This window comes from Coregonus lavaretus (genome assembly GCF_964263955.1).
Source record: "Coregonus lavaretus genome assembly, contig: HAP1_SCAFFOLD_1196, whole genome shotgun sequence".
NCBI lineage: Eukaryota > Metazoa > Chordata > Actinopteri > Salmoniformes > Salmonidae > Coregonus > Coregonus lavaretus.
The window spans coordinates 220-12,500 of record NW_028161551.1 but is presented as its reverse complement, the minus strand read 5'-3'; the positions used below and the strand labels follow the sequence as shown (position 1 = coordinate 12,500).

Genomic DNA, 12,281 nt, shown 5'->3' with positions numbered 1-12,281 from the left:
GTACAGTACTATCACCAGACTACTGCTCTATTCTACAGTACAGTACTATCACCAGACTACTGCTCTATTCTACAGTACTATCACCAGACTACTGCTCTATTCTACAGTACAGTACTATCACCAGACTACTGCTCTATTCTACAGTACTATCACCAGACTACTGCTCTATTCTACAGTACTATCACCAGACTACTGCTCTATTCTACAGTACTATCACCAGACTACTGCTCTATTCTACAGTACAGTACTATCACCAGACTACTGCTCTATTCTACAGTACTATCACCAGACTACTGCTCTATTCTACAGTACAGTACTATCACCAGACTACTGCTCTATTCTACAGTACTATCACCAGACTACTGCTCTATTCTACAGTACAGTACTATCACCAGACTACTGCTCTATTCTACAGTACTATCACCAGACTACTGCTCTATTCTACAGTACAGTACTATCACCAGACTACTGCTCTATTCTACAGTACTATCACCAGACTACTGCTCTATTCTACAGTACTATCACCAGACTACTGCTCTATTCTACAGTACTATCACCAGACTACTGCTCTATTCTACAGTACTATCACCAGACTACTGCTCTATTCTACAGTACTATCACCAGACTACTGCTCTATTCTACAGTACTATCACCAGACTACTGCTCTATTCTACAGTACTATCACCAGACTACTGCTCTATTCTACAGTACAGTACTATCACCAGACTACTGCTCTATTCTACAGTACTATCACCAGACTACTGCTCTATTCTACAGTACTATCACCAGACTACTGCTCTATTCTACAGTACAGTACTATCACCAGACTACTGCTCTATTCTACAGTACTATCACCAGACTACTGCTCTATTCTACAGTACTATCACCAGACTACTGCTCTATTCTACAGTACAGTACTATCACCAGACTACTGCTCTATTCTACAGTACTATCACCAGACTACTGCTCTATTCTACAGTACTATCACCAGACTACTGCTCTATTCTACAGTACTATCACCAGACTACTGCTCTATTCTACAGTACAGTACTATCACCAGACCACTGCTCTATTCTACAGTACAGTACGATCACCAGACTACTGCTCTATTCTACAGTGCTATCACCAGACTACTGCTCTATTCTACAGTACAGTACTATCACCAGACCACTGCTCTATTCTACAGTACAGTACTATCACCAGACTACTGCTCTATTCTACAGTGCTATCACCAGACTACTGCTCTATTCTACAGTACAGTACTATCACCAGACTACTGCTCTATTCTACAGTACTATCACCAGACTACTGCTCTATTCTACAGTACTATCACCAGACTACTGCTCTATTCTACAGTACTATCACCAGACTACTGCTCTATTCTACAGTACAGTACTATCACCAGACCACTGCTCTATTCTACAGTACAGTACGATCACCAGACTACTGCTCTATTCTACAGTGCTATCACCAGACTACTGCTCTATTCTACAGTACAGTACTATCACCAGACCACTGCTCTATTCTACAGTACAGTACTATCACCAGACTACTGCTCTATTCTACAGTGCTATCACCAGACTACTGCTCTATTCTACAGTACAGTACTATCACCAGACTACTGCTCTATTCTACAGTACAGTACTATCACCAGACTACTGCTCTATTCTACAGTACTATCACCAGACTACTGCTCTATTCTACAGTACTATCACCAGACTACTGCTCTATTCTACAGTACTATCACCAGACTACTGCTCTATTCTACAGTACTATCACCAGACTACTGCTCTATTCTACAGTACTATCACCAGACTACTGCTCTATTCTACAGTACTATCACCAGACTACTGCTCTATTCTACAGTACTATCACCAGACTACTGCTCTATTCTACAGTACTATCACCAGACTACTGCTCTATTCTACAGTACTATCACCAGACTACTGCTCTATTCTACAGTACAGTACTATCACCAGACTACTGCTCTATTCTACAGTACTATCACCAGACTACTGCTCTATTCTACAGTACTATCACCAGACTACTGCTCTATTCTACAGTACTATCACCAGACTACTGCTCTATTCTACAGTACTATCACCAGACTACTGCTCTATTCTACAGTACTATCACCAGACTACTGCTCTATTCTACAGTACAGTACTATCACCAGACTACTGCTCTATTCTACAGTACTATCACCAGACTACAGCTCTATTCTACAGTACAGTACTATCACCATACTACTGCTCTATTCTACAGTACTATCACCAGACTACTGCTCTATTCTACAGTACAGTACTATCACCAGACTACTGCTCTATTCTACAGTACTATCACCAGACTACTGCTCTATTCTACAGTACTATCACCAGACTACTGCTCTATTCTACAGTACTATCACCAGACTACTGCTCTATTCTACAGTACTATCACCAGACTACTGCTCTATTCTACAGTACTATCACCAGACTACTGCTCTATTCTACAGTACAGTACTATCACCAGACTACTGCTCTATTCTACAGTACAGTACTATCACCAGACTACTGCTCTATTCTACAGTACAGTACTATCACCAGACTACTGCTCTATTCTACAGTACTATCACCAGACTACTGCTCTATTCTACAGTACTATCACCAGACTACTGCTCTATTCTACAGTACAGTACTATCACCAGACTACTGCTCTATTCTACAGTACTATCACCAGACTACTGCTCTATTCTACAGTACTATCACCAGACTACTGCTCTATTCTACAGTACTATCACCAGACTACTGCTCTATTCTACAGTACTATCACCAGACTACTGCTCTATTCTACAGTACAGTACTATCACCAGACCACTGCTCTATTCTACAGTACAGTACGATCACCAGACTACTGCTCTATTCTACAGTGCTATCACCAGACTACTGCTCTATTCTACAGTACAGTACTATCACCAGACCACTGCTCTATTCTACAGTACAGTACTATCACCAGACTACTGCTCTATTCTACAGTGCTATCACCAGACTACTGCTCTATTCTACAGTACAGTACTATCACCAGACTACTGCTCTATTCTACAGTACAGTACTATCACCAGACTACTGCTCTATTCTACAGTACTATCACCAGACTACTGCTCTATTCTACAGTACTATCACCAGACTACTGCTCTATTCTACAGTACTATCACCAGACTACTGCTCTATTCTACAGTACTATCACCAGACTACTGCTCTATTCTACAGTACTATCACCAGACTACTGCTCTATTCTACAGTACTATCACCAGACTACTGCTCTATTCTACAGTACTATCACCAGACTACTGCTCTATTCTACAGTACAGTACTATCACCAGACTACTGCTCTATTCTACAGTACTATCACCAGACTACTGCTCTATTCTACAGTACTATCACCAGACTACTGCTCTATTCTACAGTACTATCACCAGACTACTGCTCTATTCTACAGTACTATCACCAGACTACTGCTCTATTCTACAGTACTATCACCAGACTACTGCTCTATTCTACAGTACAGTACTATCACCAGACTACTGCTCTATTCTACAGTACTATCACCAGACTACTGCTCTATTCTACAGTACTATCACCAGACTACTGCTCTATTCTACAGTACTATCACCAGACTACTGCTCTATTCTACAGTACTATCACCAGACTACTGCTCTATTCTACAGTACTATCACCAGACTACTGCTCTATTCTACAGTACAGTACTATCACCAGACTACTGCTCTATTCTACAGTACTATCACCAGACTACTGCTCTATTCTACAGTACAGTACTATCACCAGACTACTGCTCTATTCTACAGTACTATCACCAGACTACTGCTCTATTCTACAGTACTATCACCAGACTACTGCTCTATTCTACAGTACTATCACCAGACTACTGCTCTATTCTACAGTACAGTACTATCACCAGACTACTGCTCTATTCTACAGTACTATCACCAGACTACTGCTCTATTCTACAGTACAGTACTATCACCAGACTACTGCTCTATTCTACAGTACTATCACCAGACTACTGCTCTATTCTACAGTACAGTACTATCACCAGACTACTGCTCTATTCTACAGTACTATCACCAGACTACTGCTCTATTCTACAGTACTATCACCAGACTACTGCTCTATTCTACAGTACTATCACCAGACTACTGCTCTATTCTACAGTACTATCACCAGACTACTGCTCTATTCTACAGTACTATCACCAGACTACTGCTCTATTCTACAGTACTATCACCAGACTACTGCTCTATTCTACAGTACTATCACCAGACTACTGCTCTATTCTACAGTACAGTACTATCACCAGACTACTGCTCTATTCTACAGTACTATCACCAGACTACTGCTCTATTCTACAGTACTATCACCAGACTACTGCTCTATTCTACAGTACAGTACTATCACCAGACTACTGCTCTATTCTACAGTACTATCACCAGACTACTGCTCTATTCTACAGTACTATCACCAGACTACTGCTCTATTCTACAGTACAGTACTATCACCAGACTACTGCTCTATTCTACAGTACTATCACCAGACTACTGCTCTATTCTACAGTACTATCACCAGACTACTGCTCTATTCTACAGTACTATCACCAGACTACTGCTCTATTCTACAGTACAGTACTATCACCAGACCACTGCTCTATTCTACAGTACAGTACGATCACCAGACTACTGCTCTATTCTACAGTGCTATCACCAGACTACTGCTCTATTCTACAGTACAGTACTATCACCAGACCACTGCTCTATTCTACAGTACAGTACTATCACCAGACTACTGCTCTATTCTACAGTGCTATCACCAGACTACTGCTCTATTCTACAGTACAGTACTATCACCAGACTACTGCTCTATTCTACAGTACTATCACCAGACTACTGCTCTATTCTACAGTACTATCACCAGACTACTGCTCTATTCTACAGTACTATCACCAGACTACTGCTCTATTCTACAGTACAGTACTATCACCAGACCACTGCTCTATTCTACAGTACAGTACGATCACCAGACTACTGCTCTATTCTACAGTGCTATCACCAGACTACTGCTCTATTCTACAGTACAGTACTATCACCAGACCACTGCTCTATTCTACAGTACAGTACTATCACCAGACTACTGCTCTATTCTACAGTGCTATCACCAGACTACTGCTCTATTCTACAGTACAGTACTATCACCAGACTACTGCTCTATTCTACAGTACAGTACTATCACCAGACTACTGCTCTATTCTACAGTACTATCACCAGACTACTGCTCTATTCTACAGTACTATCACCAGACTACTGCTCTATTCTACAGTACTATCACCAGACTACTGCTCTATTCTACAGTACTATCACCAGACTACTGCTCTATTCTACAGTACTATCACCAGACTACTGCTCTATTCTACAGTACTATCACCAGACTACTGCTCTATTCTACAGTACTATCACCAGACTACTGCTCTATTCTACAGTACTATCACCAGACTACTGCTCTATTCTACAGTACAGTACTATCACCAGACTACTGCTCTATTCTACAGTACTATCACCAGACTACTGCTCTATTCTACAGTACTATCACCAGACTACTGCTCTATTCTACAGTACTATCACCAGACTACTGCTCTATTCTACAGTACTATCACCAGACTACTGCTCTATTCTACAGTACTATCACCAGACTACTGCTCTATTCTACAGTACAGTACTATCACCAGACTACTGCTCTATTCTACAGTACTATCACCAGACTACTGCTCTATTCTACAGTACAGTACTATCACCAGACTACTGCTCTATTCTACAGTACTATCACCAGACTACTGCTCTATTCTACAGTACAGTACTATCACCAGACTACTGCTCTATTCTACAGTACTATCACCAGACTACTGCTCTATTCTACAGTACTATCACCAGACTACTGCTCTATTCTACAGTACTATCACCAGACTACTGCTCTATTCTACAGTACTATCACCAGACTACTGCTCTATTCTACAGTACTATCACCAGACTACTGCTCTATTCTACAGTACAGTACTATCACCAGACTACTGCTCTATTCTACAGTACTATCACCAGACTACTGCTCTATTCTACAGTACTATCACCAGACTACTGCTCTATTCTACAGTACAGTACTATCACCAGACTACTGCTCTATTCTACAGTACTATCACCAGACTACTGCTCTATTCTACAGTACTATCACCAGACTACTGCTCTATTCTACAGTACTATCACCAGACTACTGCTCTATTCTACAGTACTATCACCAGACTACTGCTCTATTCTACAGTACAGTACTATCACCAGACCACTGCTCTATTCTACACTACAGTACGATCACCAGACTACTGCTCTATTCTACAGTGCTATCACCAGACTACTGCTCTATTCTACAGTACAGTACTATCACCAGACCACTGCTCTATTCTACAGTACAGTACTATCACCAGACTACTGCTCTATTCTACAGTGCTATCACCAGACTACTGCTCTATTCTACAGTACAGTACTATCACCAGACTACTGCTCTATTCTACAGTACAGTACTATCACCAGACTACTGCTCTATTCTACAGTACTATCACCAGACTACTGCTCTATTCTACAGTACTATCACCAGACTACTGCTCTATTCTACAGTACTATCACCAGACTACTGCTCTATTCTACAGTACTATCACCAGACTACTGCTCTATTCTACAGTACTATCACCAGACTACTGCTCTATTCTACAGTACTATCACCAGACTACTGCTCTATTCTACAGTACTATCACCAGACTACTGCTCTATTCTACAGTACAGTACTATCACCAGACTACTGCTCTATTCTACAGTACTATCACCAGACTACTGCTCTATTCTACAGTACTATCACCAGACTACTGCTCTATTCTACAGTACTATCACCAGACTACTGCTCTATTCTACAGTACTATCACCAGACTACTGCTCTATTCTACAGTACTATCACCAGACTACTGCTCTATTCTACAGTACAGTACTATCACCAGACTACTGCTCTATTCTACAGTACTATCACCAGACTACTGCTCTATTCTACAGTACTATCACCAGACTACTGCTCTATTCTACAGTACTATCACCAGACTACTGCTCTATTCTACAGTACTATCACCAGACTACTGCTCTATTCTACAGTACTATCACCAGACTACTGCTCTATTCTACAGTACAGTACTATCACCAGACTACTGCTCTATTCTACAGTACTATCACCAGACTACTGCTCTATTCTACAGTACAGTACTATCACCAGACTACTGCTCTATTCTACAGTACTATCACCAGACTACTGCTCTATTCTACAGTACTATCACCAGACTACTGCTCTATTCTACAGTACTATCACCAGACTACTGCTCTATTCTACAGTACTATCACCAGACTACTGCTCTATTCTACAGTACTATCACCAGACTACTGCTCTATTCTACAGTACTATCACCAGACTACTGCTCTATTCTACAGTACTATCACCAGACTACTGCTCTATTCTACAGTACAGTACTATCACCAGACTACTGCTCTATTCTACAGTACTATCACCAGACTACTGCTCTATTCTACAGTACTATCACCAGACTACTGCTCTATTCTACAGTACTATCACCAGACTACTGCTCTATTCTACAGTACTATCACCAGACTACTGCACCAAGTCAATAAAGGTCTGCCTGTGCCCTGGTTGTCAGTAATAACTGGTATAGGATCAGTTCTCCTCATCTGTTATGAACGAACCCAGTCGTAGTTCTAAATAGCATCTTGTAACTCCCTTCTTCCCCTCCTCCTCCTCCTCTCTTTCCTCCTCCTCCTCCTCTCTTCCCCCCTCCTCCTCCTTCTCTCTCCCTTCCTCCTCTCTTCCCTCCTCCTTTCATCCCTCCTCCTCTTCCCACCTCCTCCTCCTCTTCCCTCCTCCTCCTCCTCTCTCCCTTTCTCCTCCTCCTTTCATCCCTCCTCTCTCCCACCTCCTCCTCCTCCTCTCTCCCTTCCTCCTCCTCCAGACTTCTACAAGCCAGCTGTGTCTCACAGAGATCTGAACAGTCGGAACATTCTGGTGAAGAACGACGGAACATGTGTCATCATCGACTTTGGCCTCTCCATGAAGTTGACGGGGAACCGGCCGGTACGGCAGGGAGAGGAGGAGAATGCTGCCATCAGTGAGGTGAGTGGAGACCATAGAAGCCTTTGGAACCCAATAGAACCCTTTGGAACCCAATAGAACCCTTTGAAACCCAATAGAACCCTTTGGAACCCAATAGAAGCCTTTGGAACCCAATAGAACCCTTTGGAACCCAATAGAACCCTTTGAAACCCATGTCTGTCTCTCCCAGGGAGGAACTTTCTGCTACATGGCTTGGGACATTCTGGAGTGGGTGGTTAGGGTTAGTGTAGTGTTATAACCCTGGTTCTGGAGGGTTAGGGTAGTGTTATAACCCTGGTTCTGGAGGGTTAGGGTTAGTGTAGTGTTATAACCCTGGTTCTGGAGGGTTAGGGTTAGTGTAGTGTTATAACCCTGGTTCTGGAGGGTTAGGGTAGTGTTATAACCCTGGTTCTGGAGGGTTAGTGTAGTGTTATAACCCTGGTTCTGGAGGGTTAGTGTAGTGTTATAACCCTGGTTCTGGAGGGTTAGGGTTAGTGTAGTGTTATAACCCTGGTTCTGGAGGGTTAGGGTTAGTGTAGTGTTATAACCCTGGTTCTGGAGGGTTAGGGTTAGTGTAGTGTTATAACCCTGGTTCTGGAGGGTTAGGGTTAGTGTAGTGTTATAACCCTGGTTCTGGAGGGTTAGTGTAGTGTTATAACCCTGGTTCTGGAGGGTTAGGGTTAGTGTAGTGTTATAACCCTGGTTCTGGAGGGTTAGTGTAGTGTTATAACCCTGGTTCTGGAGGGTTAGGGTTAGTGTAGTGTTATAACCCTGGTTCTGGAGGGTTAGTGTAGTGTTATAACCCTGGTTCTGGAGGGTTAGGGTTAGTGTAGTGTTATAACCCTGGTTCTGGAGGGTTAGGGTTAGTGTAGTGTTATAACCCTGGTTCTGGAGGGTTAGGGTTAGTGTAGTGTTATAACCCTGGTTCTGGAGGGTTAGTGTAGTGTTATAACCCTGGTTCTGGAGGGTTAGTGTAGTGTTATAACCCTGGTTCTGGAGGGTTAGTGTAGTGTTATAGCCCTGGTTCTGGAGGGTTAGGGTTAGTGTAGTGTTATAACCCTGGTTCTGGAGGGTTAGGGTTAGTGTAGTGTTATAACCCTGGTTCTGGAGGGTTAGGGTAGTGTTATAACCCTGGTTCTGGAGGGTTAGTGTAGTGTTATAACCCTGGTTCTGGAGGGTTAGTGTAGTGTTATAACCCTGGTTCTGGAGGGTTAGGGTTAGTGTAGTGTTATAACCCTGGTTCTGGAGGGTTAGGGTTAGTGTAGTGTTATAACCCTGGTTCTGGAGGGTTAGGGTAGTGTTATAACCCTGGTTCTGGAGGGTTAGGGTTAGTGTAGTGTTATAACCCTGGTTCTGGAGGGTTAGGGTTAGTGTAGTGTTATAACCCTGGTTCTGGAGGGTTAGTGTAGTGTTATAGCCCTGGTTCTGGAGGGTTAGTGTAGTGTTATAACCCTGGTTCTGGAGGGTTAGTGTAGTGTTATAACCCTGGTTCTGGAGGGTTAGTGTAGTGTTATAGCCCTGGTTCTGGAGGGTTAGTGTAGTGTTATAACCCTGGTTCTGGAGGGTTAGGGTTAGTGTAGTGTTATAACCCTGGTTCTGGAGGGTTAGTGTAGTGTTATAGCCCTGGTTCTGGAGGGTTAGTGTAGTGTTATAACCCTGGTTCTGGAGGGTTAGGGTTAGGGTAGTGTTATAACCCTGGTTCTGGAGGGTTAGGGTTAGTGTAGTGTTATAACCCTGGTTCTGGAGGGTTAGGGTTAGTGTAGTGTTATAACCCTGGTTCTGGAGGGTTAGGGTTAGTGTAGTGTTATAACCCTGGTTCTGGAGGGTTAGTGTAGTGTTATAGCCCTGGTTCTGGAGGGTTAGTGTAGTGTTATAACCCTGGTTCTGGAGGGTTAGGGTTAGGGTAGTGTTATAACCCTGGTTCTGGAGGGTTAGGGTTAGTGTAGTGTTATAACCCTGGTTCTGGAGGGTTAGGGTTAGTGTAGTGTTATAACCCTGGTTCTGGAGGGTTAGGGTTAGTGTAGTGTTATAACCCTGGTTCTGGAGGGTTAGTGTAGTGTTATAGCCCTGGTTCTGGAGGGTTAGGGTTAGTGTAGTGTTATAACCCTGGTTCTGGAGGGTTAGTGTAGTGTTATAACCCTGGTTCTGGAGGGTTAGTGTAGTGTTATAACCCTGGTTCTGGAGGGTTAGGGTTAGTGTAGTGTTATAACCCTGGTTCTGGAGGGTTAGTGTAGTGTTATAACCCTGGTTCTGGAGGGTTAGTGTAGTGTTATAACCCTGGTTCTGGAGGGTTAGTGTAGTGTTATAACCCTGGTTCTGGAGGGTTAGGGTTAGTGTAGTGTTATAACCCTGGTTCTGGAGGGTTAGTGTAGTGTTATAACCCTGGTTCTGGAGGGTTAGTGTAGTGTTATAACCCTGGTTCTGGAGGGTTAGTGTAGTGTTATAGCCCTGGTTCTGGAGGGTTAGTGTAGTGTTATAACCCTGGTTCTGGAGGGTTAGTGTAGTGTTATAACCCTGGTTCTGGAGGGTTAGTGTAGTGTTATAACCCTGGTTCTGGAGGGTTAGGGTTAGTGTAGTGTTATAACCCTGGTTCTGGAGGGTTAGTGTAGTGTTATAACCCTGGTTCTGGAGGGTTAGTGTAGTGTTATAGCCCTGGTTCTGGAGGGTTAGTGTAGTGTTATAGCCCTGGTTCTGGAGGGTTAGGGTTAGTGTAGTGTTATAACCCTGGTTCTGGAGGGTTAGTGTAGTGTTATAACCCTGGTTCTGGAGGGTTAGTGTAGTGTTATAACCCTGGTTCTGGAGGGTTAGGGTTAGTGTAGTGTTATAGCCCTGGTTCTGGAGGGTTAGGGTTAGTGTAGTGTTATAACCCTGGTTCTGGAGGGTTAGTGTAGTGTTATAACCCTGGTTCTGGAGGGTTAGGGTTAGTGTTATAGCCCTGGTTCTGGAGGGTTAGGGTTAGTGTAGTGTTATAACCCTGGTTCTGGAGGGTTAGGGTTAGTGTAGTGTTATAACCCTGGTTCTGGAGGGTTAGGGTTAGTGTAGTGTTATAACCCTGGTTCTGGAGGGTTAGGGTTAGTGTAGTGTTATAACCCTGGTTCTGGAGGGTTAGGGTTAGTGTAGTGTTATAACCCTGGTTCTGGAGGGTTAGTGTAGTGTTATAGCCCTGGTTCTGGAGGGTTAGTGTAGTGTTATAACCCTGGTTCTGGAGGGTTAGGGTTAGGGTAGTGTTATAACCCTGGTTCTGGAGGGTTAGGGTTAGTGTAGTGTTATAACCCTGGTTCTGGAGGGTTAGGGTTAGTGTAGTGTTATAACCCTGGTTCTGGAGGGTTAGGGTTAGTGTAGTGTTATAACCCTGGTTCTGGAGGGTTAGTGTAGTGTTATAGCCCTGGTTCTGGAGGGTTAGGGTTAGTGTAGTGTTATAACCCTGGTTCTGGAGGGTTAGTGTAGTGTTATAACCCTGGTTCTGGAGGGTTAGTGTAGTGTTATAACCCTGGTTCTGGAGGGTTAGGGTTAGTGTAGTGTTATAACCCTGGTTCTGGAGGGTTAGTGTAGTGTTATAACCCTGGTTCTGGAGGGTTAGTGTAGTGTTATAACCCTGGTTCTGGAGGGTTAGGGTTAGTGTAGTGTTATAGCCCTGGTTCTGGAGGGTTAGTGTAGTGTTATAACCCTGGTTCTGGAGGGTTAGGGTTAGTGTAGTGTTATAACCCTGGTTCTGGAGGGTTAGTGTAGTGTTATAACCCTGGTTCTGGAGGGTTAGGGTAGTGTTATAGCCCTGGTTCTGGAGGGTTAGGGTTAGTGTAGTGTTATAACCCTGGTTCTGGAGGGTTAGGGTTAGTGTAGTGTTATAACCCTGGTTCTGGAGGGTTAGTGTAGTGTTATAACCCTGGTTCTGGAGGGTTAGTGTAGTGTTATAACCCTGGTTCTGGAGGGTTAGGGTTAGTGTAGTGTTATAGCCCTGGTTCTGGAGGGTTAGTGTAGTGTTATAACCCTGGTTCTGGAGGGTTAGGGTTAGTGTAGTGTTATAACCCTGGTTCTGGAGGGTTAGTG

The 12,281-nt window shown here is 43.3% G+C and overlaps 1 protein-coding gene across 1 annotated transcript in view; it reads left to right on the top strand.

Moving 5' to 3' along the window:
* LOC311120434 (bone morphogenetic protein receptor type-2-like) overlaps positions 1-8,312 on the top strand; it is a gene marked incomplete at its 3' end in the record, with an annotated part of 73,937 nt that extends 65,625 nt beyond the window's left edge. The window contains exon 8 of the mRNA XM_084195029.1: positions 8,095-8,312. Within this exon, the coding sequence (XP_084051155.1) occupies positions 8,095-8,312 (218 nt within the window). The remainder of the gene's footprint in view (positions 1-8,094) is intronic.
* Between the last annotated feature and the right edge of the window lie 3,969 nt (positions 8,313-12,281).